General features: G+C 45.7%; 1 protein-coding gene across 2 annotated transcripts in view; it reads left to right on the top strand.

Moving 5' to 3' along the window:
• The first annotated feature begins 10,497 nt into the window (after positions 1-10,497).
• The window catches only part of CABLES1 (Cdk5 and Abl enzyme substrate 1), a 70,402-nt gene continuing 52,969 nt past the window's right edge, over positions 10,498-27,930 (top strand). For both annotated transcript variants that reach the window (XM_030505930.1, XM_030505922.1), the window contains exon 1: positions 10,498-11,187. In XM_030505930.1, the coding sequence (XP_030361790.1) occupies positions 10,652-11,187 (536 nt within the window). In that variant the 5' untranslated portion in view covers positions 10,498-10,651. The remainder of the gene's footprint in view (positions 11,188-27,930) is intronic.

Genomic DNA, 27,930 nt, shown 5'->3' with positions numbered 1-27,930 from the left:
ATCAGATATTATATCTAGTCCACTGAAATGCTGATTAGCTGTCAGTTTAAGATTCCTGTACCTCCTTAAGAACAAAAATAGGGAGAGGTCACAACGTGCCATTGCTGTTTAGAGCAGCATGAAATTTAAACCAGGAATTTTCTTGAGATTCAATGGTGGAATTTCAACATTAATTGAAGTTCTGCAATTTTTAAACCTTTCTCTACAGCATGTTCCTCTTCACTTATTTTTCTCACAAACATGCTTTCTACCACCAAAAAAATTAACAATCGCTCAGGTAAAATTGTATGGGGAGGTGCGACATCGTGGCCCCTTGTGAGCTGCTGAGGTGGCCCATAACACCAGTACCGCACGAACCAGTGCAGGCAGCAGATCTCTTCTGAAATGTGCTTTCTCAACACCAATGTCAATGCCACCATATCACCACCAAGACCTTTTCTTGGAGTTTTTTACTGGTGCCTTAAATCTAAAGGCATCTTTGGCACCTTTAGGATTTCTTTGTAGGGCCATCTCACCATCATCTGCCCTAATGATGACAGGGGAAATGGCACACACAAATGGTCCCTATGCCTTTAGCATGTGGATCTCATCCTGGCTACCCTCTGTACCTCAAGCAAGGCAGCAAGGGGACTCATACTGATGTTAGAGCATCAGGAAGGGAAGACAGGACTATGACAGCAGAAACAAGATATGAATGAACCAGCACTGAGAACAGAGCTACAGAAGACATTTGAGCAGTGGTTACAAGAGGGATAAGACCAGGACTGGTCTTATCAGTCCTCCAGCATTTCATTTCTTTCCTCTAGAAATCTGGTATTTCTGGACTCAGTACCAGATGGGACATGATGGAACCACCCTTGAGGTTTCATTTACGTCTGTACCCTTGATGTACAGCACATCTTATTCCATTTCCCCCAACTTACAATCTTGCCGTGAAATTCGAGTCCCAGCCTTCGCATAATTTCCAGTCCATTCATTCATTATCTGCTGGCAGAGAACTGCAGGTTAAGCTCCATCTCCTTCATACATTATGGGCATGACAACCAGTTTGATGGTGATTTTAACAGCTTGGAGTTAAAAATAAAGCACAGATACATTTGATCAGCTTCAGTTTGGGGAATGAACACTCAGAATACTGATTCAAAGAAGTCTTTGGCTAGCTGCAGCAGTCGCTCTGGTTTCTGACTGACTAGTCAGATCAATGCTTTTCTTCCTCAGAATTCTTTCTTTTCAAGGCATATTCAAGAGAGCTTTGAAGTTTCAGGGTTTTGTTCTGTAAGCATTGTTCCTGCTGCACGTCAACATTAAGGCAACATAAGACTCTTACAATATACAACACAAGACTTTGTTGTTTCAGGGGAGATACGCATTTAAGGCAAACATTAATATAAAGCCAGATTCTAATATGCTCCATCACAAAGAATAGTACTTTAATCCAGCAGTAGTCCTATTAAAGCCTTTGGGATTACTCCTGTGGTATGGTGCTTTTCAAAAGGGGTATCATCATTAGAGTGCAGCTCTGGGAAGTAACATCATAGTTGCAAGGAGGGTGCAAACAAACTTTTACTACTGAGTATCTACTAGTCAGTCCTAAAGATGGTTTGAACATAGCTGATTGCATTTTGCTTCATTGGCAGAGTAAAAAAGAAGTCTTCCAATGAGTTTTTAAAATGAGAGAATTTAATCCAAATATTGCAGAATAGTTGATATTTACAGAATATTTAGTTTTGTGCTAAACCTCAAGTTTTTAGCCAGGATTCACCTACTCTTGTATAGAAGCCTCTTGCTTTGAGGCAGCTTGTTCCCATAGGAACACAGTCATGCTGACACCATGGAGATGGCTAAATCGTTTCCAAAACCAGACAGCAGAATAATTTTGCTATGTATTCCTTTTACTGCTCTAGTTTGAGCATATGTATTATGCCGTATTATATCTAATTGCATTACATCCCCGCAAGGCAAAGTGAAATATATATATATATGTACATATGGATACACACATACACACACAGCCAAAATCTTGTTAGTAAGTTTGCTTTCTGGCCCCTAATTTTTATTTTGTAATAAGTTTTAGAATGGATCTGACAGAGTCTTTCCAGCTCTTATTTCTTCACAGCTATCTTAATGGGTTTATCCTTTCCTTGGGGCTCAAGGAGGCTTGAATTTTAGCCTTTTGATTTGAATGCCATCTCTCTTGCCTTACTTTAGAAGACTACGCTTGAATGTTTCATTTATTTAAACAGCCTCATTGATCTCAATGTGAAGATTATTACACCAAGGTGCTATTCAATTTGAGCAGAGACAACAGAAGACTTTGGATCTGTCTTGCCAGGGAATTACCTTTCTGTTTATGTCATTTCCATTTGCTGCTTACAAGACTTTCCTGCCAAAACACTCAGAAGAGAAATGTATCCTGTTTAGACTGATTCTTAGCAGCTTTAATGTCTATTGGGTTCTGTAAATGTGCATGTGGCAAGTTATGTTTATTCAGGGTAGGGTTGAGCTGCTGGTTTCCCATCAGTGGCAGGAAGCTGTTCCCCACCCCATGTGCAGGCAGCTGTCCTGGCAGACCCCAGTGCAGAGCTGGGGCACCCATGGCCATTCCTCTACAGGTGAATTTGCTGTTCTTTGAGTAAGGGGCTGGACTTCTCCCCTCCCGGCATGAAAGCAAGCAGGAGGATTTGGGAAGCACAGGCAGCAGCCCCACATGAGCACCATGGCAGTGACCCAGGGCTGCAGGGAGCCATGAAAGACCTCCAGAGGGCTGCGGTGGGAAGTCCATGACCTGACCCAGCCCACGGTGAGACTCCCTGGCAGGGCACACCCCAGCATCGGAGGTGAGCAGCCTTTGGCAGCTCAGAGGTTTTTGGGGGCAGGACCTGCAAGCCATCCTCCTCCCGCCCAGCCTGCGGCTGAGGCTGGCCCCATGTCCCCTGCCACCAAGGTTGCCACCGTTTCACCTTCCTTCTCAGCAGCTTGGTCGCTTGTGCCAATTTTTTGGCCACCCTGGGACAGAGGGTTTTATTACACTGGAAATTTGCAGGTGGCAAATATTTACCTGGGAGTATTGCTCGGAGGATCCAGACCTGTGCCCCATCCTGGGGGCAAGAAGAAATGGCTGCAGACCCCACAGACCCCTGAGCACCCTGAGAGCACACAGCCTGAATCAAGCTAATGCAAATTACCTGAGCATCCTTTAGGTTATATAAAGCATGCTTATAACTATAGAAGGGACCTAGTACATTTAAAACCAATCATGGCACTTGGGCAGCCAGTATAATGGGTGAATACATTTTGGATTGGATTTTCACACTCCCTGATAGCTGCTGCTTATAGTCTATGCACATAAAGCATTATAAATAGGACTTGCAACTAATATATGAGGTGGCCTGAGGTGACAGGACACAAGGGTGCAGGCGGAGGTTTTATTTCTCCCCTCTGGCTGCCTGCTTTCGACAGCAGCCTGCGACAAGTACTGCCCACTGAAGATCTTCCAAAGTTAAAAAGGATCTGAAACGTTCTCTGAAATTTCGGAGTGAACCAAGTGTGGCGCTCACTGGATATCACATTGCACACAGACAGAAAAATGCCATTGAGCTGAACGCAAAACCTCAGCTCCCGCTGCCAAGAAGTTTTCCATTTGCCTCTTTCATTCCCTTTGGAGTCACACTCCCTGAATTTAATATTTTCAAGAGGAGAAAAAAAAAATCCTTTGAAACTTTTTTCCCTTTTTCTTGGATGTTAAAAATTTCCAGTGAAGCTGAACTCGTAGGAGAGTCCCTGAAGTGAAACACTCCACCAGCACATCCCTCCGGGAACTTCAGATACTATTTATTTCATGTTTTTACTCATTGAAGACCGTGTCTGAGAAGGTGTCAACAGCGTTTTCACTCTCACCCAGCTCCCCAGTCTGACTGTCCTGTGAACTGGAGGATTTTCCTACCCCCAGCAGCCAGCAAACCCAAGGACATGCTCACATGACTGCTTCGGAAACCTGCAGCCTGTTTTAAAATTATCCCGAGGTGATTAAAAATTAACAGTCACCATGATGAGGACGGATGTTCTTCCCGGCTTCCCTCTGAAACCTTAATGTTCAGTGATTCTGAACTTGATTCCAAACTGTCTCAAAATAGTAAAGAACAGGATAAATCACAGCTGTCACTTCATGAAAACCTCAAAAAAAGAGCTCTTTTTAGCGACCAGGGATTCTGTTTTCCTGCAGTTACAAGTCGCCTTTTATTTGCACCACTGCTTAAGTTGATTTCCAGACAGACAGGACATTTGCCCTTTCCTCGTTTCAATAAAGATTACTCCATTTTGAACCTCACGTCTACGTTAACTTATTATGATACTGCAAAAAAAGTCTGATTTCACAGATTAGAACTGCAGCAAGACAAGGACAAACAGAGACAGGGGTTGTTTTCTGTACAAATGCCCACAGTTTTTGTTTTTCAAGAGAGGGAGGAGCTATGTGGCCCTGTTCCCATTTAATCACTCCAGTAGGAGCCAGCAAAGGCCACATTCCAGTTGCAGTTCTGACATGGCCACCTTCCTTGTTTTGTCTAGTTAGCCCATGAGCTCAATGAGGCACGGGAGAGCATTCTACAGCACCCAGTAAAACGGAGCTCCCAGTTTAGCATGGGTCTTTAAGGGATCCCATAGCATACAGGGTGAACAAACAACAGCATCAACAACAAAAAACCTCAAATCCAGCTTAGTTGAATGAAGAACTTCAAAAATTCAAGCATGGAGGAATTTGTGTTGGATGTGCAAGCCCTCAGCCCCCCACTCCATGTGTATGCATCAAACCCAAGGATGGTATCTTTTCCTCCAGCAGCTCCTTCCCTCTCCAAACCCAAACAGGCTGCTCCTTCCTCCATTCCACTTGCCTGCTTTGCATCTGTGGTCGAGCAGCTGCCTCCACCATGCCCCAGAATAGCTGGGAACACCCCTCCCAAGGCTTCTGTAGGTCTGGGCGCTGCATGTGCTCAGCCTGTTCAGCAAATGCAGCAGGCTGAAGTTTGCTCCACAAAGATATATCCTCACTGGCAGTTTTAGCTGGTAGGTCAGAATGAGTCCCTAGCCAGCATATGTGAGCTATAATTCAAAGGTTTCAAATTCAACAGAGGTGGGTGGATTTTGACAGGAAGGGCACCCCCTTCTCCTTTGCCAGCCCCACCTCAGAGACAGAAGCCCACCTCCTGAATTCTTGTCTCGGTGCAGGGCTGCTGGAGTATGTCAAAGGGAAGGTCACAATAACTTCTTATGTGGGTAAAGCGATGTGTTTCTCATGGTCTTATCTTTAGAGCTGGCATAATCTTTCTGACCAAAGTTTTCCAATAAATGTTTGGCCTGACTTGGATCTAGCAATGGAAAATATTAATTATTCTTAATAAATGCCTGCTGCCACCAGCCTCACCTAAAGTTACTTTAAGTTGGAGTAATGATACAGATGCCACTTATGACTTACCTAGACTGCCCTAATTTCTCCAAGAGACAAATGACTATCAAATTGGCTCTACCGCCCATATGTACACTACTGGCTTACTGCAGAGCTCAGGAACATTTCAGTGCACACACAAACACCACACCTCTGACACCCAAAATAACTGGCAGGTTGAGTTCCTGACCATCCACAACCCCGCAACCTGTTTCATCTTTGCTGAGGGCATTAGCTTCTGCACATCCTGCCCCGTGGTCACACATGCTACTCCAACCACAACGTTAGGTGGTTACAATGTCATATATGAATTTGGTTTTATGTTAACTTGGTAATGTTGGCACCTACCTTGGAACGATGCAAAGAAAGTTAGGTTCTTCACAGAGAGGCAAGTGTAGACCTACACCTATCCGAGGAGAATGCTGCTCTCCAAACAAGGTGGCACTCATATTACTGTCAAGCTTTTACATTTCAATTAGCAAAGGTGGCCCTCAATAAGTAAAACCCTCTGGCTCCTGAAAAATCACTAATGGGAAGCACAAGTACTTAGCTTTTCTGAGAATCCGGCTAAATTTGCAACACACTGAAGGTTAGCGCCTGGCACCAAAACAGGCCTTGCTATCCAGATGCAGTATTAGTCTTTTGTGAAGAACTTGTACTGTCTTTATCCAATTTCCATTCTTAACTACAGCTCTCAGCAAAATGTGTTTAAACTCCCTCTACTTTTTTTCCTGCCAGACACTCCTTCTAAGCAGAAGGATTATTAATTTCATATTTCAAGTCTTTCTCCAATGTTACAGCTGCTTTCCTCTTTTGAAGTGCAGTTCTCTTCTGAAAAGGGATTCTGGGAAGGAAAGAAGAAAGCATTTATAAATATTGCGTATTTCTTGCTTCTACAAAGTCTTGCACAGCAAGAGTCCTCACAGGATATGGGAAATCTGCCTGACTGTTGGGATCTGATAGTGATATCCACGACCACCAGTAATAATGATATCTGTTCTCAACTACCGGAGTGCAGAAGTATTATCTCCAGACTACATCTTTGCTAAGCTTTTCATAACAGCATCACCTGACCGATCCTGACAGTCAGAAAACAAACTTGTCAAATTTACAGGAGATGACTGCATTTACTTTTTCTTCCCCTACCTTCTTGCAGCTCCAACAAGTGTCAGTGACAATAACAAACTTGGTTTTGTCACTTAAGCAGGCAAACACTGTGCTGAGGCCACTCAAGAACTGGCCTGGTGACTCATGCTGTGACTCAGGACCGGTTATTCCTGCAGAGCTGACTCTCAGAATAATACAAATCTTGCCTCTAACTCAAATTCCAGGTGAAGTTTTCGATTCACCTGCAGAGAGATTCTTAAGCTTGGCCTGGCAAGCTGCTCAGGAGCCCAGCTTTAGCTCAAGCTCAAGGTCTGTGGCTTTTCAGACTGGGTCTTCACATCCTGCTGGCTGCACACTCCCATTGCAGCAGGACTGCCCTCATGCTACTTAAGGGAAACCCAAAACAATGTAAGACTTCCACACTTGGGTTAATTTTCCTCTGAAGGCAGGTACGCAGAGGCACCGTTTCTCCAATCCTATTTCTCAGACTGGTAAATTTCTGAGCTTTCATTTTTGTCCACACTCCCTCCACTCTCTTCAATCTCTTTAAAGCCAGCCTCTCCATTTGCCTGTTAATGGGCCCCCCCAATTCCATGTTGTCTCTGAACACCAACAGCTAACAGGTCTTTCTTCCAGCTCTTGGTGCACTGGGTGAAAAAGCCATCATGCTCTACCATTCCTATTAACCACTTGCCATCCAACCACTTATATAAGCCTGTGACCTCTGAAATAAAAACAGTTTTCTTGCACTCGGGTAGAGCTGGTTGGTTGGAAGAGAACTCAGAGAGGGAGATGATTGAAAAAACAGTCACAGAAGCAGGCTTCCAGAATGTCTTTTTGGTTTTCCTTTCAACTTTGCTATTTCCTCTAGCCAACCACTGGTTCCTCATCAAAGAATAAAGTCTCAGCCGACAGTGTCAGTTTAATATTTCCACATATCCTCCAGCAGACAGGACTACTATGGCACATGTAATCATCTATAGTTTTGCTAAGCACAGATCAAAAGGACATAAGTAACTGGAAAAAAAAACATTTACCTTAGGTTGTTCACATTCATTTAAACTTGCTACTAAATGTATAAATAGGTCTAGAGAACCCGATATTTCTAACATGCCAATTATCCTTTTACTGTCGTACCCCACTCGTTATTAAAAATAGCTTCACTTTAGACTGAGAAATTCATGCTTTTCTTCTTGCATGTGTCTTTCTCATACAGGTTTATTCTCACATGCAGTGGAAGGGATGTTTTAACCCACTGTCCTGGTTTCAATGTGTTTGAAAGCATCTGGATGCACATGTGGACAAGAGAGGGGGGAATGCTTTCCTCTGTGACAGCTCTAGAGGAGCTCTAGAGCAGAGGTGGTGGCTCCATTTAAAATAATGCAGCAACAGAGGGTGATTTATCCTATCACAGGAGTAATTTTGTAAAGGAGTGTGCACTTCCACACTCAGAAAAGCTAGACCATCCTCTGGAACCCCAGCTGGGGCTTTAGTGGTGGTTCTTTCCCAGACCTCTTGTGAGAGGCTGGATTTGGAAAATATGCTCCAGGACTCAGTTGCCATAGCAAGCTTTTGAGCTCCAGAGAAAAATACACGCTGTGGCTGCTTCCCCTCAGAAATGAAAGAGGAGAAAAAAAATCCCAGTGTATACCTTACTTGGCTGTCACGTGGGAGGCCTGCGTTTAATGGCGTATCTACCATCCAGCAGTAGTCCTTGGACCAGCGGTCAGCATCCAGTGAACATGCTGACTCCGAGGCTACAAAGCTGTGATATTTCTCTGTGACTGAGAAGCCCTCCTCTAAAAAGTCCTGAATTCTTTTGAAAGCAGCACTGTCTCTAAAAGATTTCGGAGCTCATCCACGGGAGCCAAGTGCATCGGTGCCCCAACACCAGACATCTCGCTGGTTCACACTGCAGGGATTGGGCCCCTGGTCAGACACAGACATTGCCTGTCCCATCAAAGGAATGTGGCAGGCCTGCAATTCCTTAGTCTTCCTCTCCGAAACAGAACTTTGAAGGACACTTTGCAAGTGCAGGGGTACAGAGCATCTTCCCAGCAGGTGGGAGATGCCAGCTGGGCTCTTCTCTAGGGAGGCAAGTCTAGCACTCAGGCCTTTCTATCCAAATGATCTATCCTTGATGTGCCACAGGGACAGGCACAACAGTGCCCTCTGTTAAGAAAGACAGCATCAGGGTAAACCTCAATAGAGCAGTCTGAAATGAGAATGTCCATCTCAAAAGAGCACTTACTTCTCTAAGAATGTGGGATCTGGGAAACTTCCCTTTCCTCCATCATTTCCGCCTTCCCTTGCTCACAGCTTCCTGTTGCTGGATGGCATCCTTACTAGACGAGGAGCACATCCCAGGGACTTGACCCCTTGAAGTTCATGTTTTGTGGTGCTCAGTGTCAGCAAAAGCCAAACGTTCGGAAATCAGTCCAAGTCACAGAGCCTGATTCTAAAGTCACTGAATGCTCAAACGGTTGGTTTTGAGACGAACGCACACCTGGGTCCATAGCTTCCTCCAGCAATAGGATATTTAGATTAAATATTATGAAAAAATTCTTCACTGTGAGGGTGGTAAGACACTGGCACAGGTTGCTCAGAGAAGTTGTGGCTGCCCCATCCCTAGCAGTGTTCAAGTGGTTGAACAACCTGGTCTAGTGGAAGGTGTCCCTGCCTGTGGCAGGGGGTTTGGAATTAAATGATCTTTAAGGTCCCTTCAAACACAAACCATTCTGTGATTCTATGATTCTTATGATTAGGTTCCCCTCCCTGGTCAATCTAATTTTTTTAACCAAATTAGCAAGCTTTTGATAAAATTGTAGGGGACGTTACAGTATTTGTGACAGTTTGGGATGGCTCGTAAATCATCTACCAACTATAACTGGAATATAATACAAGTCATTGTAATGCTTTATGAAGAAGGCACACGTTGCTATCTTGCAACAACCATATGTTCTGCTGTTTGTATATATCTGTTATCCAAGCCTTACATAAGCCGTTGACAAAATTATCATCACAGGGCAAGAACACTTGTAGCACGGTTGAGTTGATCAAAATAAGGTAATGAAGAAATGAAGGAGCTTTTTTGCTGAGCTGGGACTGGCTGCTCGCCCTCCCGAGGTGCAGCTGCAGGGAGCAGGGAGGGTGCAGACCTGCAGTCAGCTGCACAACAGACATCACTTCAGAGAAGACAGGAAATATAGAAATTTGGGAGTTGGGCTACACAGGAGAAGGCAAACTAAATAACTGCACTTTCTCTGGTGCGGGGGGAGAGGGAAAGGTTGGGGAGCAGGTTGAGGGAAAGGCTGGGGAGGGGGTTGCTTTAATGGTTTGTGAAACTCCTTAGACGTGACTTTCTTACACACGCATGCCTTACACTGCAGCAGGCAGCCTGCACGAGCTGGGGCAGGCCAGGCTTGCCGCACCGGGGGATGCGCCGCAGGCAGCCAAGCGCATCCCCGGGGCGCCTGCGACCGCCCCGGGGCAACGGCCCCGGCCCGGGAAACCAGCGGGACAGCACCCGGGCCGCTGCCCAGGGCACGGCTGCAGCTCGGTGCCGCTCCAGCAGCCGGGCCGAGCCGTAGCCCGCGGGTCCGATCCTGCCGCTGCCAACCTCCGAGGGCCATGTGCCGTGTACTACGGGCACAGACTCCACCTTCCGCGGCTCCCGCCCGCCCCCACACATCCAGGAAGGGAAAGGGAGGAGGAGGAGTAGGAGGAGGAGGAGGGAAGGGGGTGAAAGGGAAAAAAAAAGAGAGGTTGAAAGGAGGGAGCTCGCCGAGACCCACCCTTCTCCCTCCTCCTCCGGGCTGCTGGCCGGGCTTTTGTTTTCCTCCAGCTCCCCGTTTCCCACACGTGATTGCCGTGTTATTGCACAGGGCGCTCGGCGGCGCGGCTGCACCTATAAATACGGAGCGGGCGGGCGGCGGGGGCCCGGGACAGCGCGGCGCGGTGCGGCCGGGAAGAGGGTACCCCCGCGACACCCCCATGCACCCCGGCGGGCCGACGGCACCCATGCCCCGCCGCCCGCCCGCCTAAGGGGCAGGCAGCCAGAGCCAGCGCCCGGCCAGCGAGGAGGGGAGGGGGAGCCGGCCGACAATGGCGGCGGCCGCCACCGCCGCCAGCCCCGGCAGTCCCGCCGCCGGGCCCCTGTCGCCGCCAGAGCCCTGCCCCAGGAAGGGGCCACCACCGCCGCCGGGGCCGCCGCAGCCGCCGCCGGCGCGCAGCGACCCCCGCCGCAGGCAGGCCGCGCTCTCCTTCCTCACCAGCATCTCCCTCGACGGGCGGCCCCCGCCGCCGGGCAACGACGGCTCCGCCGCCAGGCCCCGCCAGGCCCCGCCACCACCGCCGCCACCGCGGCTGGGCAGCCCCCCGGCGGTGCCCGCCGAGAACCCCCGGGCGCAGGAGAAGGAGGAAGAGGAGGAAGAGGAGGAGGACGCCTTCGCCGCGGTGCAGGTGCCGGCCGCCGCCTTCCTGGGCGCCGCGGCGGCGGGCAGCCGCGGCCGCCTCAACTCCTTCACGGCGGGGATGCTGCCGGCGCCCTTCGGCCGCACCAGCCCCCAGGGCCCCGGCGGCGGCAGCGGAGAGCTGGGGCAGAGCGGCCCCGCCGCCGCCTTCGAGCTGCAGCGGTCCCGGTAAGACGCGCCGCGGGGACGGCGGATGCGCGGGAGATGCGCGGGAAGGGCGGGCGGTGGGCTCGCCCCTCGGGAGCGCGCTCCGCTGCCGCCGGGCCGGGGTGTGGGAAGCGGCACCAGCGGGGATGTGCGAGCGGGCAGGGGAGGTCGGTGCGCGGCGGTGGCCGAGCCGCCCGGCCGCAGCGGTGCTCTCTGCGCCTGGGTGTGAGTGGCTCGAAGTTTCGGTCCTGCCAAGCAAGGCGGGCGTGTGCCGCCGTCCGTCCCCGCAGCCGAGGCGGTTGTCCCCGCTTTCTCGTGGCTGGTGGCGGATTGAGCCCGCCGTGCTGCCTGACAGCCAGGGAGCCAACCCCGAGCCAAGTGCGCTGCAGCCAGATCTGCAGCCCGCAGAGAGGAAGGAAACCTTTGCATCGCTGTCCACAGCTTACTGTGTATACGCATGGTTTAAGCAGCATCTTGCTACCTTCCTAAATAAGCTCTTTATCTGCAAGCACTTCATGTTCCTCTGGGCTGTTCCGTGCCGCCGGGTACTCTTTTGCCTTTTAATTCCCGAAGGAATAATCTCACCTGCTTGAAAAGCTGAGACTTTTGGCTAAGAAGGTTGCAAATATATAAAAATGTGCAAATGCATATGGAGTAGTTGCTCCACGGGTACAAAAGCATCTTACTTCACTTCTTCAACAACACAATCGGGTATCAAAGGCTAGGATGGAGGGAGAGAACCAGGGTAGAAGCCAGAGGAAATGACTGCACTCCCCAGGCCCACGTTGCCCACCACTCCCACATTCCCCATTTGCCACGCTCCTTTCTTGTTTCTTCCTTGGACAAATAGGTAGACTTTAAGTCACATGATACTGCACGGGTTTGTAAGGGTAATTGAGCATAGACACCTGTAGAAAAGTCCCTTTCAAAACCAACCAGCTTGGAGAAATTGGAGGTATTCCAGGAGAAAGTTGTCTTAGCTGTATGCCCTATCACTGTTGGGTTTTCTTTCTTCCATCTGTGTTGTATTGGTGGCTTTTTTGAGCCTCTTTTCAGGTGCTGTGGTAGGGGAGCCCCACTTTCCCAAGTAAAATACCTGCTGGTGGATTACCACCCGTCTTCTCCCAGTCATGTGTCTCAAAACAATTCCTGCAGTGACAACTCTCTCATTGTGCCATGGATCAGCAGCACAGCAGCGTGACACACACGTGCTTGTGCATTCTGGTTTGTGACATGATTCTGCACAATGCTTGAGGGTGAGAAGTGACCCAACAGACTATGATTTGGGAATTGCTTTTCTACTCTTCAACTTCTTTCGGTGGTAGTGCACTTGTCAGTATTTTCTTACTGTTCAGGAGACTGGATTCTCCTTGACCTTCCAGTTAGGGAGTTCATTATTGATGCAGGATTCCTATGTTCCCTTTCTGGATTCCCAAGGATCGTCCTTGGTTTTTCTTGCTTGCACACTCTGATCCTGTGCTCAGTTCTGGGAAGGATGTTCAGATCTCACCTGTTTCACTTGTTCCCTCAGCCCTTCCTCTTTCCGTCATTGTTTTCCCTTGCCCCTGTTTCTTACTATCTGAATTCTTCCTTCCACAACCAATGCTTTTTGGTTTTTTGTTTCATGAGAACAGTGTGGAGCTTTAGAGGGAAAGGTAATTACTGTTCTTGTTTACAACCTAGAAATCCAGTGTTGAGCAAGTTCTGCTGTGCTGCTAGTGTGCAAGCAGGCTGAGGGATAGCTCAAGTCCATGGCAAAGGAAGTCATGCAAGGAAACCTTGTCACAGGGTGCTCCTGCAGTCCTACAATGGCCTTGCTTTGGACTGTGTGTTTTCTTGTGGTGTAAGATGTAAGGAAAATGCTGGTTTTCTCATGGCTCTTTTGTCTTCTTGAGAGCTAGATTCAGCTGTCAAGACTTTGCATTGCTCCACTGACAAGTGTGAACCTCTCCATTACGGCTAGTGCAGGAGGGCTCCGGGTTATGCCCCTGGCTTTGCTGGCTGCTGTGACGCTGCACGTGTGCAGCCTGGGGCAAACTTTGGCCTGCCTTCAATGGATTTGTTTCTGTTCTGGGAAAGGTATATATTTTTAAACATCAGGAACAGACAGCTGCAGACCGCAGAGGTTGTATGGAGCATTGGCTTCTCATCATCTCAGTGAAAAGATGCGGTAGGGTCTCCAATTGCTGGGTTCACGCTTGGCTGCACAGAAGATAAATCACAGGCATGCACAGCGCTGGCACAAGCCCAAGAACAGAGGGTTTGAGCAGACCTGCTGCTGCTCTCTTAATGGAGAGGAAGGAGCCAGAAGCCCAGCACATGGCCTGTGCTCTCGGCACGATGGGGTGGAAGTCACAGCAGCAGCCCGGCAGCAGGCATTAGCTCACCTGAAGGAGGATGCAGGGAAGCAGAGAGGAAAATCAGATGGTTTTTGTAGTTCATGTGTGCACCTGTTGTCTCTCCTCCCACCCTTCCGCTCTCCTTGCTGTGGGCTTCAAATTGAGTTTGATGCCTCATTTGATAGACTAGTCCTCTGTGCTGAGACGTGTTAATTATAACATGAAACCATTTTCTGTTGCAGTATCAGGCAAGACAGACTGCCTTATGGTGTTGTTTTTATTTAGTTTTCAGAAACCATTGTGAGCATATAATCAGAGTTTCCTGGCTTTTTTGTTTGTGTTAGCAGTTTGTATAATTGCGTACTAGTTTATATTTAACAAGGTTATCATTAATGTGGTTTGGGTTTGTGCTCTTATGTGTATTCACAAGAAGCACACGATACAAAAAGAGAACATGGAGCTTCTAGCTGCTTGGAGGCTAGTATATAATTATATGTAAAGAGAAAAAAATACGCTTGTTCAGAAGTTGGCTTGTTGATGCCAAAGGTTCCTGTCTAGTGCAGAAGGAGTTTGTTTCAGTTTTGTGGTGAATGGGTGGCTGAGGACATGAGGCTGCTGGAAAATTGGGCCAGGTTCTGCCAGGTTTCTCTTCATATCAAATTATAATTCCTTTTAATAGCTTCATCAGTTAGTGGGGAGCTGGAAATCTTGATCACTGGAACAAGATTTCAGCAGCACTGGTTTAAAATCATTTCAGATCCTGTAGATCAGGTGATGGTCCCAGTTACTTGTTTTTGTGTATACCTTGAATCCTTGTTACCATAGTTTTCTTTGGGAAAAATACTCCTGTTTATATACATGAAGTTTCCTTCTCTACATAAGGCCTTTTCCAGTGGGCTGGGTGGTTGGATATAAGCACATATTTTTTTTTGTTGTGGGTATTTTGGTTTTGGTTTTGGTTTTTTTTAGTTATTTTTTTTTTCCTAAGGAAGCTAATCAGTGATTGGATTTGGAGTTTAAACATCACTTACAGTTGCATTTGTCTATGTCGCTGTGTCAGGCTTGAAGGCAGGTGGGCAGGAGAATTTCTTCTGGAAGCAGCTGGTGCTGGGAAGGAAGCAGAGAGGAGTATCTGCTGAGTAATTGGTGGGGGGAGGTTCACTCAAAAGGACGTTGAAGTTATCATCGTCCAAATAGATGTTTCTTCAGAATTTATTGACCTACAAGTCAAATCTCATTTCCTGAGTAACTCTAAAATTAATTTTTGATTAGTAAAGCTTGTGAAGGTTGAATTTGTTTCCACCTATTAGAAAATGCAGACCTGTGTATGGCCTCAGTATTCATCTTCTCGAGGGATCAGAGAATCACAGAATGGTTTGGGTTGGAAGGGACCTTAAAGATGGTTCCAACCCTGCTCCACGGGCAGGGACACTTTCCACTAGACTGGGTTGCTCAAAGCCCTGTCCAGCCTGGCCTTGAACACTGCCATGGATGGGGCAGAGATGCAGTGAAGAGGGATGCTGGAATGGTTGACAACAGTCTCACGAAGTGTGATGGGTTGTTAATGCTGGAGGAAGCCTCCAGGATGTTGCCGAGAAGCTGAATCCTGCTGTTTATTTTCATGGTGGAAAGCTGAGAGGTCAGAGCCTCATTCTCTGTGGCCTTGGGTGGGCATGCAGTGCAGGCTCAGCCCACCACAGAAGATGCCTCCAAACTAAACATGCTGGAGACAAAAGAAGAATCTCTCAGAAACAAGTGTCTAACAGGCAGAGTCCTGAAAGAGGAGCAAAACAAAGAGCTGGGGGCACTGTCCACCCTGCGGGGTCATCCCAGCATCAGGAGCCGGCTTGTGAGCTGCTGGAAGCACATGGGACCTTTTGTGTGTGATGGAGGCTTTGCTATTCACTGAACCTAAAGCCCTTCAGGCAGCCTGAGTTTCAGAGTGATATATAAAAGAATAGCGTGAAAACAGCGATTTAATGGTCTGAGAACTGAATAAGAAGTACACATGCTGAGCTAAGTCTTTACATAGGTGTGTGACCTTGTATACCACTGATGGTTTCTGCCTCTGAAGAAGGGGATGCTTCTTGACTTCAGCTGTCACTTCGGGAGGCTAATGGCCTTTTGTACCACCCTGAAGAAGGGATGTTCAATAACAGGGTTAAGATGCAGGTAGCAAGGGCTGTTTCAGTCATTGCACCAGCATCCTGCAGCATCTTTTGGGGCAGGTCACTCACAGCCTGTTTTCAGTGCTGCAGGCTCTGTCTAAGTCTTTGATGCTGTTCCTAAGGGCTCCTCCCCCTCCACCCAAGAAAGGGCTTGCAGTCCCCATGCACACAGCTTGCAAGCTCCTCCAGGACTCCTGTGAGGATTGAGTGAACTCATGTCCTTTAGCACAAGCACTCTGAAAGGCTGGTGCCTCATGGTCACTTTGAGCTGTGCAGGAGTGGTCACTGACTGCTGGTGGGCTTTATGAGCTGCGCATGTGCTGAGCACGGCCAGCCCCATATCACACTGACCAGCACCCATCACTGTTGGTCTCTGCTGGCCTTTTCCCTTGTTCAGGGCAGAGGTTTGTGCATCCCTCTGTTCCTGAAGTTTCCCTTTGAAACCTGTGGAAGTATGGTCATCTTCCACATGTTAGCTGAAGTTGACCTGTGGTTCAGAAGCCACTGCAGTATGAAGATGTCCAGACAGATGGACAGCATAGGTGCATCAGCCTTGTTCCGTTAATACACAAAGCTTTTAAAAAACAAGTTCCACAGAAGTTTCTTCTGGCATATTTTAGGCTCTTACTACACTACTTAGCAAGTATCTCTGTCAGATAAAAAAAGATTATTCATCAGACAAAGAGAAAACCCTTTGCTGTCAATTCTGAAGAGGAGCTGGGACAGAACGTGGTGTTCATGAGTACTAGGGAATTAATTAGATACCTTCACAGAGGGAAGAGGCTGAGAGGGAGCTGTGTCTGCCAAAGCCCCAGGACTCTGCAGGTTTTGGAGTGAGATAGCCTTAGAGCTGGATAGGTGAGAGGGCGCTGCCTGGGTGGGTGCTCATTAACCCATGTGAGAAAACCTGAGCTGGTAACATGTGAAAAGTCATGTTTGTGTTGGTGCCTTCGCTCGCCACCAATTCACAGCTTTCTAGGTCCAGCCCTGCCTTGGAAAGTCCCATGGTTATATTGTGCAGGTGCTGTTGTACGGTGAACCCTCATTATCCATCAGGAGAGCAGAAGAGGGAGACATTTCAGGTTTGTTTATGTGGTTAGTGCCTTTCTATTACTCAATCTTTCTTTTGACCCTTTTCTTTATCAGCAAAGCTTCTGTTCAGGCAGCCAGACTGGCCCTTTTCCTTAGGAGCCGCTACAGAGCTTTCTGATGCAGGCATCTTGAAACGATGAAGATCGGTTGCAACCACATGAGTCAGCAGCCCTCCAAACCATCACAGAAACATAGTTCAATGGTAGATAGATAAGATAATGATAGATCATAATTCGTTGACAGCTTTTGGATAGGAAGTATGCTTTAATGTGTAATTATTATGACTTTGAGAACTCTTGTAATGGACATAGCTTAGCTTGGAACAGTTCGAAACAGCTAAAACACAAATATGAGGTTCCCAAGTGTGCTCTCTGAAAGCAGAGAACCCCTATCCTCTAGTAATTCTCTGGCTTCCTCATTTCGAAATAGGAAATACCAGGTAGGCTGTCCAGAGGCTGTGCAGAGAAGCAAGCATGATAGGAGGTAAAGATGAGAAGCAGAATCAAATCTTGATTTATTAATTAGGTTTTTTTTCTCCCCATGATTTCAGCTGTTCGTAGTCTCTCAGGCAAGTTCTCCACTACATGACCATAAAGGTTCATCTTCATAATTCAACCTGAAAATACAGAGGTTTGGGTTTACATGTTGGAGCTTCTGTACCCTGAAACTTCTGTAGACACCAGCTTGTCCCATGATAAGTATGGGAAATCAGATTCTATCTGCAAATAGGACAAGCAGGTGTCTACAGAAATCTGTACTCAAAATCCACAGAATTCACCCCTGGACATGCACTAATACCTCCGAGTATGAAATCAGTCCTTTCTGACAAACTCTCTTCTACACCTGGAATTGCTATTGATGTCTAAGGGGCTGCCACCAGATAGTGGGCTTAGCAACGCAGCAGGTGCAACGAGACACAGAGCTGGCTCTTTCATAACCCAACTAAAAAACCTGCTGCCAGTTTGCTGTAAGAAGTATTACTCCTAGAAAATGGAAATGACATAATTGGGCATATGGAGAGCATCTATCTGCCGGCCTGCAGTTTGCGAATAACACACTGAGAAATCGAAAGAGTGGTATTTGATTTCTTAAGAAGGGCTTCACAGAAATTTTGTTTGCTGTAAGGGTAGGATGAAGAGTTCAGCAGATCAGTTGGAAAAAAAAACTTCACTAGTAGTTGAAGAAAACATGATGTGCCAGTGGGAGACTTTTAGGTCGCTCAGGGTTTGCTTTTCAGGCTGAAATACACAGATTTAGAGGAGTGCATGTTTAAGGCACTGTGAGGTTCCTTGAGAGGGGCTACTGTATATTGAATATACTGTTATATTCGTAGCAACTGCTTTCCTATCACAAATGCTAAATGTGTCTTCTGTTCTCATGATGTATATCAAAGTCAACACTTCTCTTAGCAGGTATGTTTCAGAGTGTTTGCCTAAGGAAGGTTTTCTATTGTGGAAAATTTAGAAGTGAATAAGAAGTGAAGCAAAGGCTACCTTTCTCTCTAGGAGAAGTACTTCTTTTAAAAAAGCCTATGAATATAAAGGATAGGCACATATTCTTAGCAAGCAGTTGTCTTTTCCTCCATGTTGTTGCAGATCAGGCCAGCAATTTTGTGAAATTGAGGATTGGGGGGAAAAGAGCTTTGCTCACCACGACTGAAATGTATTTTCCCCTGCTTGTCTTGGATGGCAGAGGAAGGTATGTCCTTTCTGACCCAGGATCCTGTGAAGCCTGAACTGTACATTTGCATATATATAAGATTACTCAGTATAATCAAGTGCCAGTGTATAAAGTTATGCTAGGAAGCAATTTTTTGCAATATCAGGGATTTTACTGTATAATATTGGTGGGATTAAAAAATAGACGCTAGATTACTTTATAGTATTTTTCAGACAACAATGGGTTGCATTTGGATGCTCCAACAGATAATCATATTACCAAGGTAAATATGATTATGTTTTCAAATCTAAATGCTGTCAAGGCAAATCAGACATAGGCACATCAGTTTATGGGTAAAGGCACTCAAAAGAAGCATAAATTTTCCTGCAAAGCAAAAAAAAATTCCCTGATTTTGTATAACAGAAAAATCTGTAAGGCGACATTCTGCTGACTTCAGTCTGCACCACATCATGCAGCTGGAACAGAGCTGCATGGAATGAACAGGGATGAAGCTCTTCAATTAGCTTTTCCCATTCTCTGGGCTTTGAGTAGGATGTTGAGCATCAAGAAGTCAGCAGAGCCACTTGGTTTGCAGCCTGCCTGCAGGTAACTATTCTTTTCAACCATACATGTGCCATCTGCTACGTGTGGCCTCACTCATGACCATACAGCACATAACTGCCCATGCTTTTTAGGTAGGCACAAGGAACTGCAGCGTGGGAAGGCTTTCCTCTCCATGGGGCATCATTTCCTTTTCCATTTCAGGATGGAGAAAGAGCCACTGCAAGTATGGGGTCAGCAACTCCCAGTAATGAAAGTGATTGGGGAAACGTGGGGGAGGCTGCAGCATTCCCAGCATCATTATTTCTGGTGGGTCTGCCATGGGTGGAAGTGCACCGAGAGGTCCCAGCTCTCCAACAGGATTGGATCACACACAGGTTAATATGCCAGAAGGGAAGAGGAAGAGGTGAGAGACCCCAAGCTGAGCTGTCTCTCTGTCTGACGGGAGGGGTACATGGTGGCACGATGGCATGGATTTTAGTTTCATCACAGTGAAAGGGTCAGATGTAATTGCTTTTTACAGAGATAACTGACAGCGCTGAAGCAGCCTGTTCCCCGCTGCGGCTGCTAGCAGAGCAGCGGGTTATAACCCCAGCGTGGTGGTATGCCATTTGAAGGGTGAAGCAGCACAGCTTCACCAGCCTACTTCAGAGGGAGACTTGCTGAATTTTAGTTTCCTGGGTCCGTGGTGCTGGAGGAGGGGAGAACAGAGCCTCACTGCCCCAAGAACTCAGATGCCTTTGGCACTCAGGGAGGACCATTGTGTCACCTGAAGGGATGTCTCATTTCATCCAATAACCCCAGCACATGTAGGGATGGAGAAAAGGGAACCAGGAGGTAGGTGTCACGTAAGGCCCTTTGTCTTCAGGCCTGCTTGGATCACATGCATGCATTTGTGTGTACACAAATACAGTCCATACCTACAGTTCAAGAAGTGCTTATTACTCCTTGTTCACGCTGGCATGCGTGAGGAACCTGCACTTCCCACCCTGCGTACCCAGCCTGTCCGAAGGATGTAACATAAAGCAGAAGCTAGATGTCGGCTATGGTCTGAAATATGTCTTGTAAACTTCTTGCTCACTAACTTTATTCCCTGTATTTTTTCTGTCATAGTCCTCTACAGACAAAACTTTTATTTTCCTGTTGCTTCTGCACTTGCATTAGTACCTACAGAGCCAACAGAAAAGGAGATTAATTTCCTCCTTTTTCAGTTGAGTTTGCAATCAGCTACGCCCAGGCTAATGCGAGGTGACAGGAGGATCACCCGCGTGTCTGTGGGGTGTGGTGGACTTGTACAACAGGGAGTGAAGTCCTCGTTAAGTTATAGAGAGCTACTTGAAAAGAAAGACTCCATCTTGATACCTGGGACAGGGACAGGGTTGAGCAGGCTTGGTAGTTACAAGCCAACTTTGTAGTTCTCCAGGTGTACTGAAGTGGATGATATGATTTCAGACTGTAAAAACAGAGAAGTGTTTTGGGGGTAATAGGAAGAGAAGAAAACCAGCTTTTAGATGCTACAGAGCAAAGTACGGTTTAATTGCTTGGGTAGGTGCTGCAGCCGGTTATATAAAAAAGGTGTGGAAAGCTCGCCATCTGGAAATGTGGTCTTTAAAAGACAAAGTGGTGATTGTGTTTTCTAAAATGGAGTTCACATAACCTCTCGTCTTCAAGCCATTGTGTATCTTGGGAACCTCCTTAATTTTATGAGGCTGTTTTCTTAATTAAAACAAAACTGGGTCTGATTTTTAATTGGTTCTGTTTACTGTTTTGTAGAATGCCATCTTTTAGCATAACCTAATCCAGAAGAAGTAGCAGTTAAGAGGTGGTTGCTTAAAAAGGCAGAATTATTTACAGGTTGGACTAGGTGATCTCCAGAGGTCCCTTCCAGCCCTAAGAATTCTGTGAAAATGCCACTGTCAAGTACTTCCATCATGACCTTTGAGATTTATTTGTAAAATCCGTATTTTTCCATGTGCATGACTCACTTCAAATAAAATGCTTCTCTATTTTAGAAGGCAGTACAGGTATTGCAGAACTTGAGAGCAGCCTCACAAATAGCAAGTGTCTGCGCACATTTGTTTTAAGGAACCGACTTCATTGTTCACATTTTTTTGCTTCTGTTTGTTTTAAAGAGATTATTATAAATATTGGTTTCTTGTTTGTTCATTAGCTTCCTTATTGATGTAAGGCTATTCAAGTCAAAGATAGTGCTAGGGTGTAACAAGGAGCAGGGTTTGAGCAAATGCATTTAAAAGTAGAAAGTGCAAATTATATGAATTTGCCAGCACCCTTAAATAAGCACTGTAAAGGTGGTATTTTCTGTCGCTGTCCTCATGCTCTGTGTGAAGGTTGAATGGATAATGTGAATAGAAATGTGTATTTTCTTGCAGTGAGTTTGTAAGTTCACAAGCTTCCTTCTGGAAGGATGCAGCCCTGCAGAAGGAGCAAGTTTTTTTTTATGATGTGCTCAGTACTGATGCTGTGCTCAGTGCTGTACAAAATGCTATGACTCCTACATACCCTTAGGAGCTAAGCCACAAGCCCATGAACTGTTTTGTGTGTGTTGTAACTGGGATTCACTCCCTTGGGGAGGATGGGGTGGGAGCGAAGAGGCTGGAGTGAAAAAACCCTCGTGAGCCACTGTGTGTTTGCAAAGGTCGAGGCATCTGAAAACAAACTGACTGAATTAATTGCAGGGTTGCTCAAGTACAAATGAGAATAGGATTAGGCCTGTCTTTTCTATTTTAGGTGCGAGGTAATATTTCCAACCTGTTGAGCGATTGCATATCTCGAATATCTTGTAGGATAAACAAATGTGGTATCAACAGTTGAGGGTGGCATGGTCTTTCCTGTAACTGTCAGTTGTCTTGCAGTTGTTGAGTTCTGGTTTTTGTATGATCCCCAGGAATATTTCAGCATGGTTTTGTGTGTGGGTTTTTTGTGAGTGTGTGCGTGTGTATGTTAGAAGAAATGCAGCTTTTGAGGGGCTCTTGACCCTCACATCCACTTTCCCAAGATGTGGAGTTATGGTGATGAAGACTTGTCTTCCCTTCTCCAGTGTTTGTTCTGAATTAGATGTCTAATTCCAGTTAAAGAGAGCAGAGCAGTTGAGCAGTTCAAGCTGGGATTTTTGCATGAGCCTCTGAACCATGAATTTTGAGGAAATCTCTGAGCTCCTTTGAAAATCTCACTCTGAAAACACAGCATGTGCTTTTTCCTGTATGGATTTTCACCAGTTGCTTACCACACTGTCCAGACCTGCTCTCATTTGTATACTTGTCTCTCTGGCATTTTTTTGGGAGCAGGTGGCATTGTTGCAGACTGTAATTGTGGTTCTGCTTTTACTGAAGTTAACAGCACACCTCTGGTTTAATCAGCAGGTCAGAGAGCTTGCTTTGTGCTGACACACTAATACAAATGAACACAAATGCTCTTTATAAAACTCAAAATGTTACTCTAGAGGCCACAGCACTACCAATCCTTTGCATCTCAGCTTGTGGGGGGTTATATGTGGGCCATAAGAAGCAGAAATTTGACGTACTTTTCTAAAGCAATGTGATTGTAGTTCTCTGATTGCTCTTCAAGCTGTTGTTTCCACAAGGTCAGAATGACAGCAAAATTGGAATAAAAAGACATCTCAGAGGCTTGGTCAGCTCCTCACATGATGTATGTGCCTGTGCCATCCTGTGGGGTGATGGTCAGTCCCACTGAGCTGCACTCTTTCTTGTTTTGCACAAGCTGTTTAAACATCCCGTGTGCTGAAGCAAAGCTAAACAAGAAACGCTGGCTCTATAAATTATTTAAACCTGGAGAGTTTGCAAGAGTATTAGACTTTCTTTGTATAGAAGGGCCATGTCTGTGTCAACAAGCAGCATGGCCCAGCAGGAGCAAGTTGGTAGAGCCGGGAGCTTGGTACTGGTGGCCAGATATCCACACTTTGGAGATGCTGACCAGTTCTAGCCTGGACCTGTGGACTGGACATCCAGCAAGAGGACGGGTACTGTGCTCCTGCAATGTGTCATCTCGCTTCCAGCTGTCAGAGGAGAAGCCTTCGTGCTCCAGGGCTGCTCTATGCCGCAAAGTATTCTTTGTCATGAGTGGACATGGTCAGGAGACCTGCTTCAAAGTGTGCTGAGCCGAAGTCAAACAAAGTGGAGATACGCCCAGAAAGTCTCAGTTCCCTGTTCTGGAACAAACGGATTCATATTGAACTAATGTAAATTTCTCACACCTTTCTTTCCACTTGGGTTAATACACTTTTTGTTTGACCCTGTGAATTTAGATGTCTTTCCCTAGTAATTTCCATTGGAACTCACTGACTTCCCTCTTTCGTCTGGGGAAAACATCTTTTTCTTGCTTGTTGAATCAGAGCACTGTGCTTCTGGTTTGGGGTTTTTTTACTGGTCAGTTGTAGGCTTTCTGAATCTTCATTTCCTAAAGTGGTAGATTCTGTGAAAATGGACTTTTTTATTACGGTTATTCCCATTAACAGACATCTTTCCCATCTGTTTAGTGGAAAAGGTGAAACAGGAAACCCAAAATTTCAAAATTCTGTATCACATGTTGGTGGCAGTTTCTGAGCTTGATCATCACAGAGGTCTAATGTCATACCCAGCGTGGCTTTACCCTTGCCCTGTGCTGTTTTTAGATGTGAACATGCAGCCACTGAGGAAGTAGTGGTTTCTGTTCTTGAGGTCTAGGGAGGAGGGTTTATTTGTTTAATTAAAAGAAAGAAAAAAAACCCACTTCTATACAAAGTATAACTAATTTTGCTTTCAGTGGAAGCAATAAGGCAAAATTTTGCCTGTGACTTCTTTGTCAGCAGGTACCAAATGAGCCTTTGTGTTGGGTCCCACCCAGGTTAGCGAAGGGGAACCCCGCCAGGGTTTTGCACAGAGGTCGAGGGTTGCACTTCTCCTCCAGCCACGCTGCCTGCAGCTCCTCATGTGCACATTTGTGCTTCTCCCCTTTCACAGCCAGAGGCATGCAGCATTTGGCAAACATGTCTATGTATCTATCTGCTCTGACCCATCCTAGCACAAAGCTCTTCCCTTTTCCCCTCCCTGTTAGACAAGCTCATTGTTGTTCAGGTCTGAGGAGGCAAAGGATGACAGAAGCAAAACAATACAAGTTTTATGTAATTTATTTTCTTTTCTGCTGCTCTGTGGGCCATGGCCTTCGTATACCAGCACTTAGTTAAAACTTCTTCCTGTGCAGAGACTTGTGGAGAGGAAGGAAGATGCTGTGGGTGCTTGGGCAGTTGAAGAGATGACCGCAGAAGTGTATTTGTGGTTCCTTTGCTGGATGGATTCTTTGTTAGGTGCTGCTGCTTCTAAGAGAAAATTAGAGGCATATGAATCTCCTGTTTTCCAAATAGTGGTTAGCAGATCCTGCCCAGGAGAGGAAATATTCTCACTTCTCCTTCTCACTCTGTCACAGGTAGCTTGAATGCTGCTCTGTTAGCACTTGCATCCCCCATTTTACTTGTGAAACTTGAGCAGATGGTTTCCCACTGTTGGGATTACCACTACCAGGAGCACCACTGGCTGCCTCAGGACAGTGCCTGTGTGAGAACCTGGGCATCAGCTGCAAACCCGTGGACGTCTCCCCTCCCTGCCACTGCATCCTCCTTACACGTCCTTCTTGCTCTGGAAAGCTTCACCTCAGGCACATGGATTATGTGACCATCCCTTTCCTCACTGACACTGTTCTTGCAGCCTGCGAGGCTGTGTAGTGCCTGTTAGAGCGTGGTGGGGTGGCTGGAAGTGTCACTGTGAAGGCTTTAGATGTGCTTTACTTCAAACAATAGCTGTATGTCCACATTATATTTGTTCCGACTAGTACAAGCAAAGATGTCTATTCTGTATTGATAGCTGTATTTCTTCTTCGTGAGGTGCAGGGCTAGGTTTTTCTGGTTGCAGAACCACTTTTTTTCCTGTCTGGAACTGAAGCGGTTCTATTCCTAAATTTGGTTTTCAAATTTCTTTTTCTTTTTTTCTTAAAAACCTTCAAAGCATGCTATGCTTGTTGTGGCTAGGTGCAAAATTAGTTTAGATATAAAAAAAACAAGGGAAAGAATTGGGAAGGGGAAATACTTAGTCCTAGGGCCACTTTCTCTATACCCCTCTGGCTAATATAAATACAGAGAAATTTTTGTATGCAAGTAAGTTCAAAAGAATGCTAACCAGTTTGTCTTCATACATTGCAGTATTGTCATCAGGATACTATTTTCTGTGTATTACTTCCCAGACACTACTTTATATATAATTTGAAAGCTTTATGTTACCAAAAATGCGCTATAAAAGTACATGCTTCCTGAGCTCCTATTTAAAGTGAAAAGAAGGAGATGTATATTTACAGATAGTAAAATGTATTGTTTTGGGGAGAAATATTGTTTCTTTGATTGCCCGTCTGATATCCTCCTTGAAAGATTAAGTATTTTTGGTAGCAGCTTTGTGGTCTATACCCTGTTTGCTTAATATCTGTCATAAATGATGTAACTGGTACTGGTGCAGGTAAAACTTGAGCTTGTGTTCAACTCCCCAGTAGGGTATTGTAAATGGGAAACTGTTGTGTATACATAATCCCATTAGGCAATACTGTTGTTCAAAATCTTTTTTTTTCCCCTTTCCCCTCTCCCAACAAAGCTCCTAGGTCTGCGGTGAAGTGTTTTGTGACACATTTTTGAATGGGCCTTTTGCCCTGCTTTCACTTCTTTAATGCAAGAAGCTTTACCAGGAAACAAGAATCTCTTTCTTCTCTCTCTGCGTTTTTTCAGCCTGGGGTTGTGATGCTGACTGTGCAGGCAGACACACAAGTCAGATGATCTGAGATGTGTGATATTATAAGGTTAGCCATTTCACATGATAGTAATTTAAAATCTGTTCTGGAGTTGTCAGGTCTGCATTTAATGTCTATGCCATCTAAATATCCTTTTTAAAAGATAGATTTTTGTGTGTTTTCACACCCCCCAAGGCTGTTCTAAAGCAAATTTTCCTTGCGTTATGTTCAGTCACATCTTTCGAGGCAATTAGTTTGAAACAAGTGTTTCTAAATTAGCTTTTATCATTGGTAAACGGCTGTTTGAAGATAGAGCCCGATCCTGTAAACACTTGCAGATACGTTCAGTCTTACTCTCCCAGGTAACTTGCTGCCTTTGGCTTATAGTCATCGCCTAACAGTCAAAATGAGCAGTTTTGTAGTTTTCATTTGAGCACGAGCCCCATCAGCTGAAGCTTCTGCAGAAGTGCATCATTAGTCATGCAGTTAGTACCTTTGTTAAGAGTATTGAAGTGTATGAGTTTTTGCAGGTTCAGGTCAAATTATTGGTATAAATGACTTTTTTCCAGTTATTAGCCTGGTATATTTTAAAATCTTGAAGAGAATGAGCTTTCAGTGGTTGCCTTTAAGATGCTTCTGTAAATGAATGTTTGGAATTAGCTCTTGTAATATCAAAAGCTCAATATAACATATTGCAACCTGGGAGAATACTGGGCTCTAAATCAGTGAAGTCTGTGACAAAAGCTGATTTTTATCCAGCGTGGTGGCAAAATGAGATTTTTTGAAGGCATTTCACACTTTATAGTCTTCTTTATATGCTCAGTCTTCTAAGGAGACATGATGAACTGCTCTCAAATTTTATTTCCAGCTGGTTTTCTGGTTTAAGTTTTCTGTTGTCTGTCGTCTGTCTGATGCTGCTTATAGAGCAAAGGCCTTTCTGCCTGGAGGTGCTGCTAGGTGATTTAGGGCAATTAAATAGATTACTGGCCCCAAAGCAGAGACTGGCTGAAGCAAATAGGTGTGCTCACAATTCCAGCATTTTATTTCACAACCTGAAGTATCACCCTAAACTGAAATAGCTGCTGGTTTAAGCTAGCACACTACTGTCATATGAGCCCATATGTAGGTTTTTTAGCTTTCAGAAATATGTAGGGTTTTAGATTGAATGGAATAGGAGAGCCAGATCCACTGCATCTCTTTTCAGGGGCTTTTTCTTTCTGCATATGCAAGTGCCTCCAGCAGAAGTCAGTAATCATGTTTGAAAGGTAGCATATGCATGCACATCATGCTGCTGGCTTGGGGAAATGGAGAAGCAAACAACAGATAGTCTGAGCTGCAGCTTAGTGGTTTTTAAGATTTTCGGTATGTTTTTTCATGATGGTTGAAAGCACTAGCAACATTTCTAAATCACATGGTCCTATAATGGGTCCCATGTCCCCTCTCTGTCTTTGTTGCAGCACAAATGACTCTGATACTGCCAACTTTGAAGTTTTGCGATGTATGGTAGAGGCTTTTTAAAGTTTCTGGACTGTTGGGATGAGGCGGAGATGCTCAATATAATCCCCTTGTATTCTGTATTTTTGACAAAGTTCCTAACTTTCAAGATCAAAAAAACATTTAAAAAGATGCAGCCTTAAACACCTACATACCAGAAGGCAAAAATAAGACTCTTTAAGGATTCACAGAAATTCATGAATTTTTAATATGTTTTAGCTTTGTATTTGTTGTTTAAACAGGTAATACAGAATCGCAGGTCTCTCATGCCTTTTGCTTTCAGAGAATCAGCCATGAATACTGGAGACACCATATACACGTGCAGAGTCCTTGCGTGTATTTTTTTCATGGAGATAAGGCTCTCCAAAAAATGCTGAATACCACCATGGAAGTGGTGATGGGAACAACTGTCCCCATCGCTATGCTGGTTTTAGCTTCAGCCTTGGCACTGCTGGTCATGGAAGGATGCAGCTTCTGAGGCAGATGCAGATACAGTGTAGATGGGTTGGGGCAGCTCAGGCACCTCGGTACTGAAGGATCCCCTAAGAGTAGGTCAGCCTGGTGAATTGCTTCTGGGCTGACATCTCCTGTAGCAGTAGCCAGGATAAGGTAGATGTCAAGCTGGAAAACAAGCCAACACACCCGGACAGAAGAGAAGGCTCTGGGGAGAC

This window comes from Strigops habroptila, chromosome 1, assembly GCF_004027225.2.
Source record: "Strigops habroptila isolate Jane chromosome 1, bStrHab1.2.pri, whole genome shotgun sequence".
NCBI classification, from domain to species: domain Eukaryota; kingdom Metazoa; phylum Chordata; class Aves; order Psittaciformes; family Psittacidae; genus Strigops; species Strigops habroptila.
The sequence above is the reverse complement of the archived record's forward strand: the minus strand, read 5'-3'. Positions and strand labels throughout refer to the sequence as shown.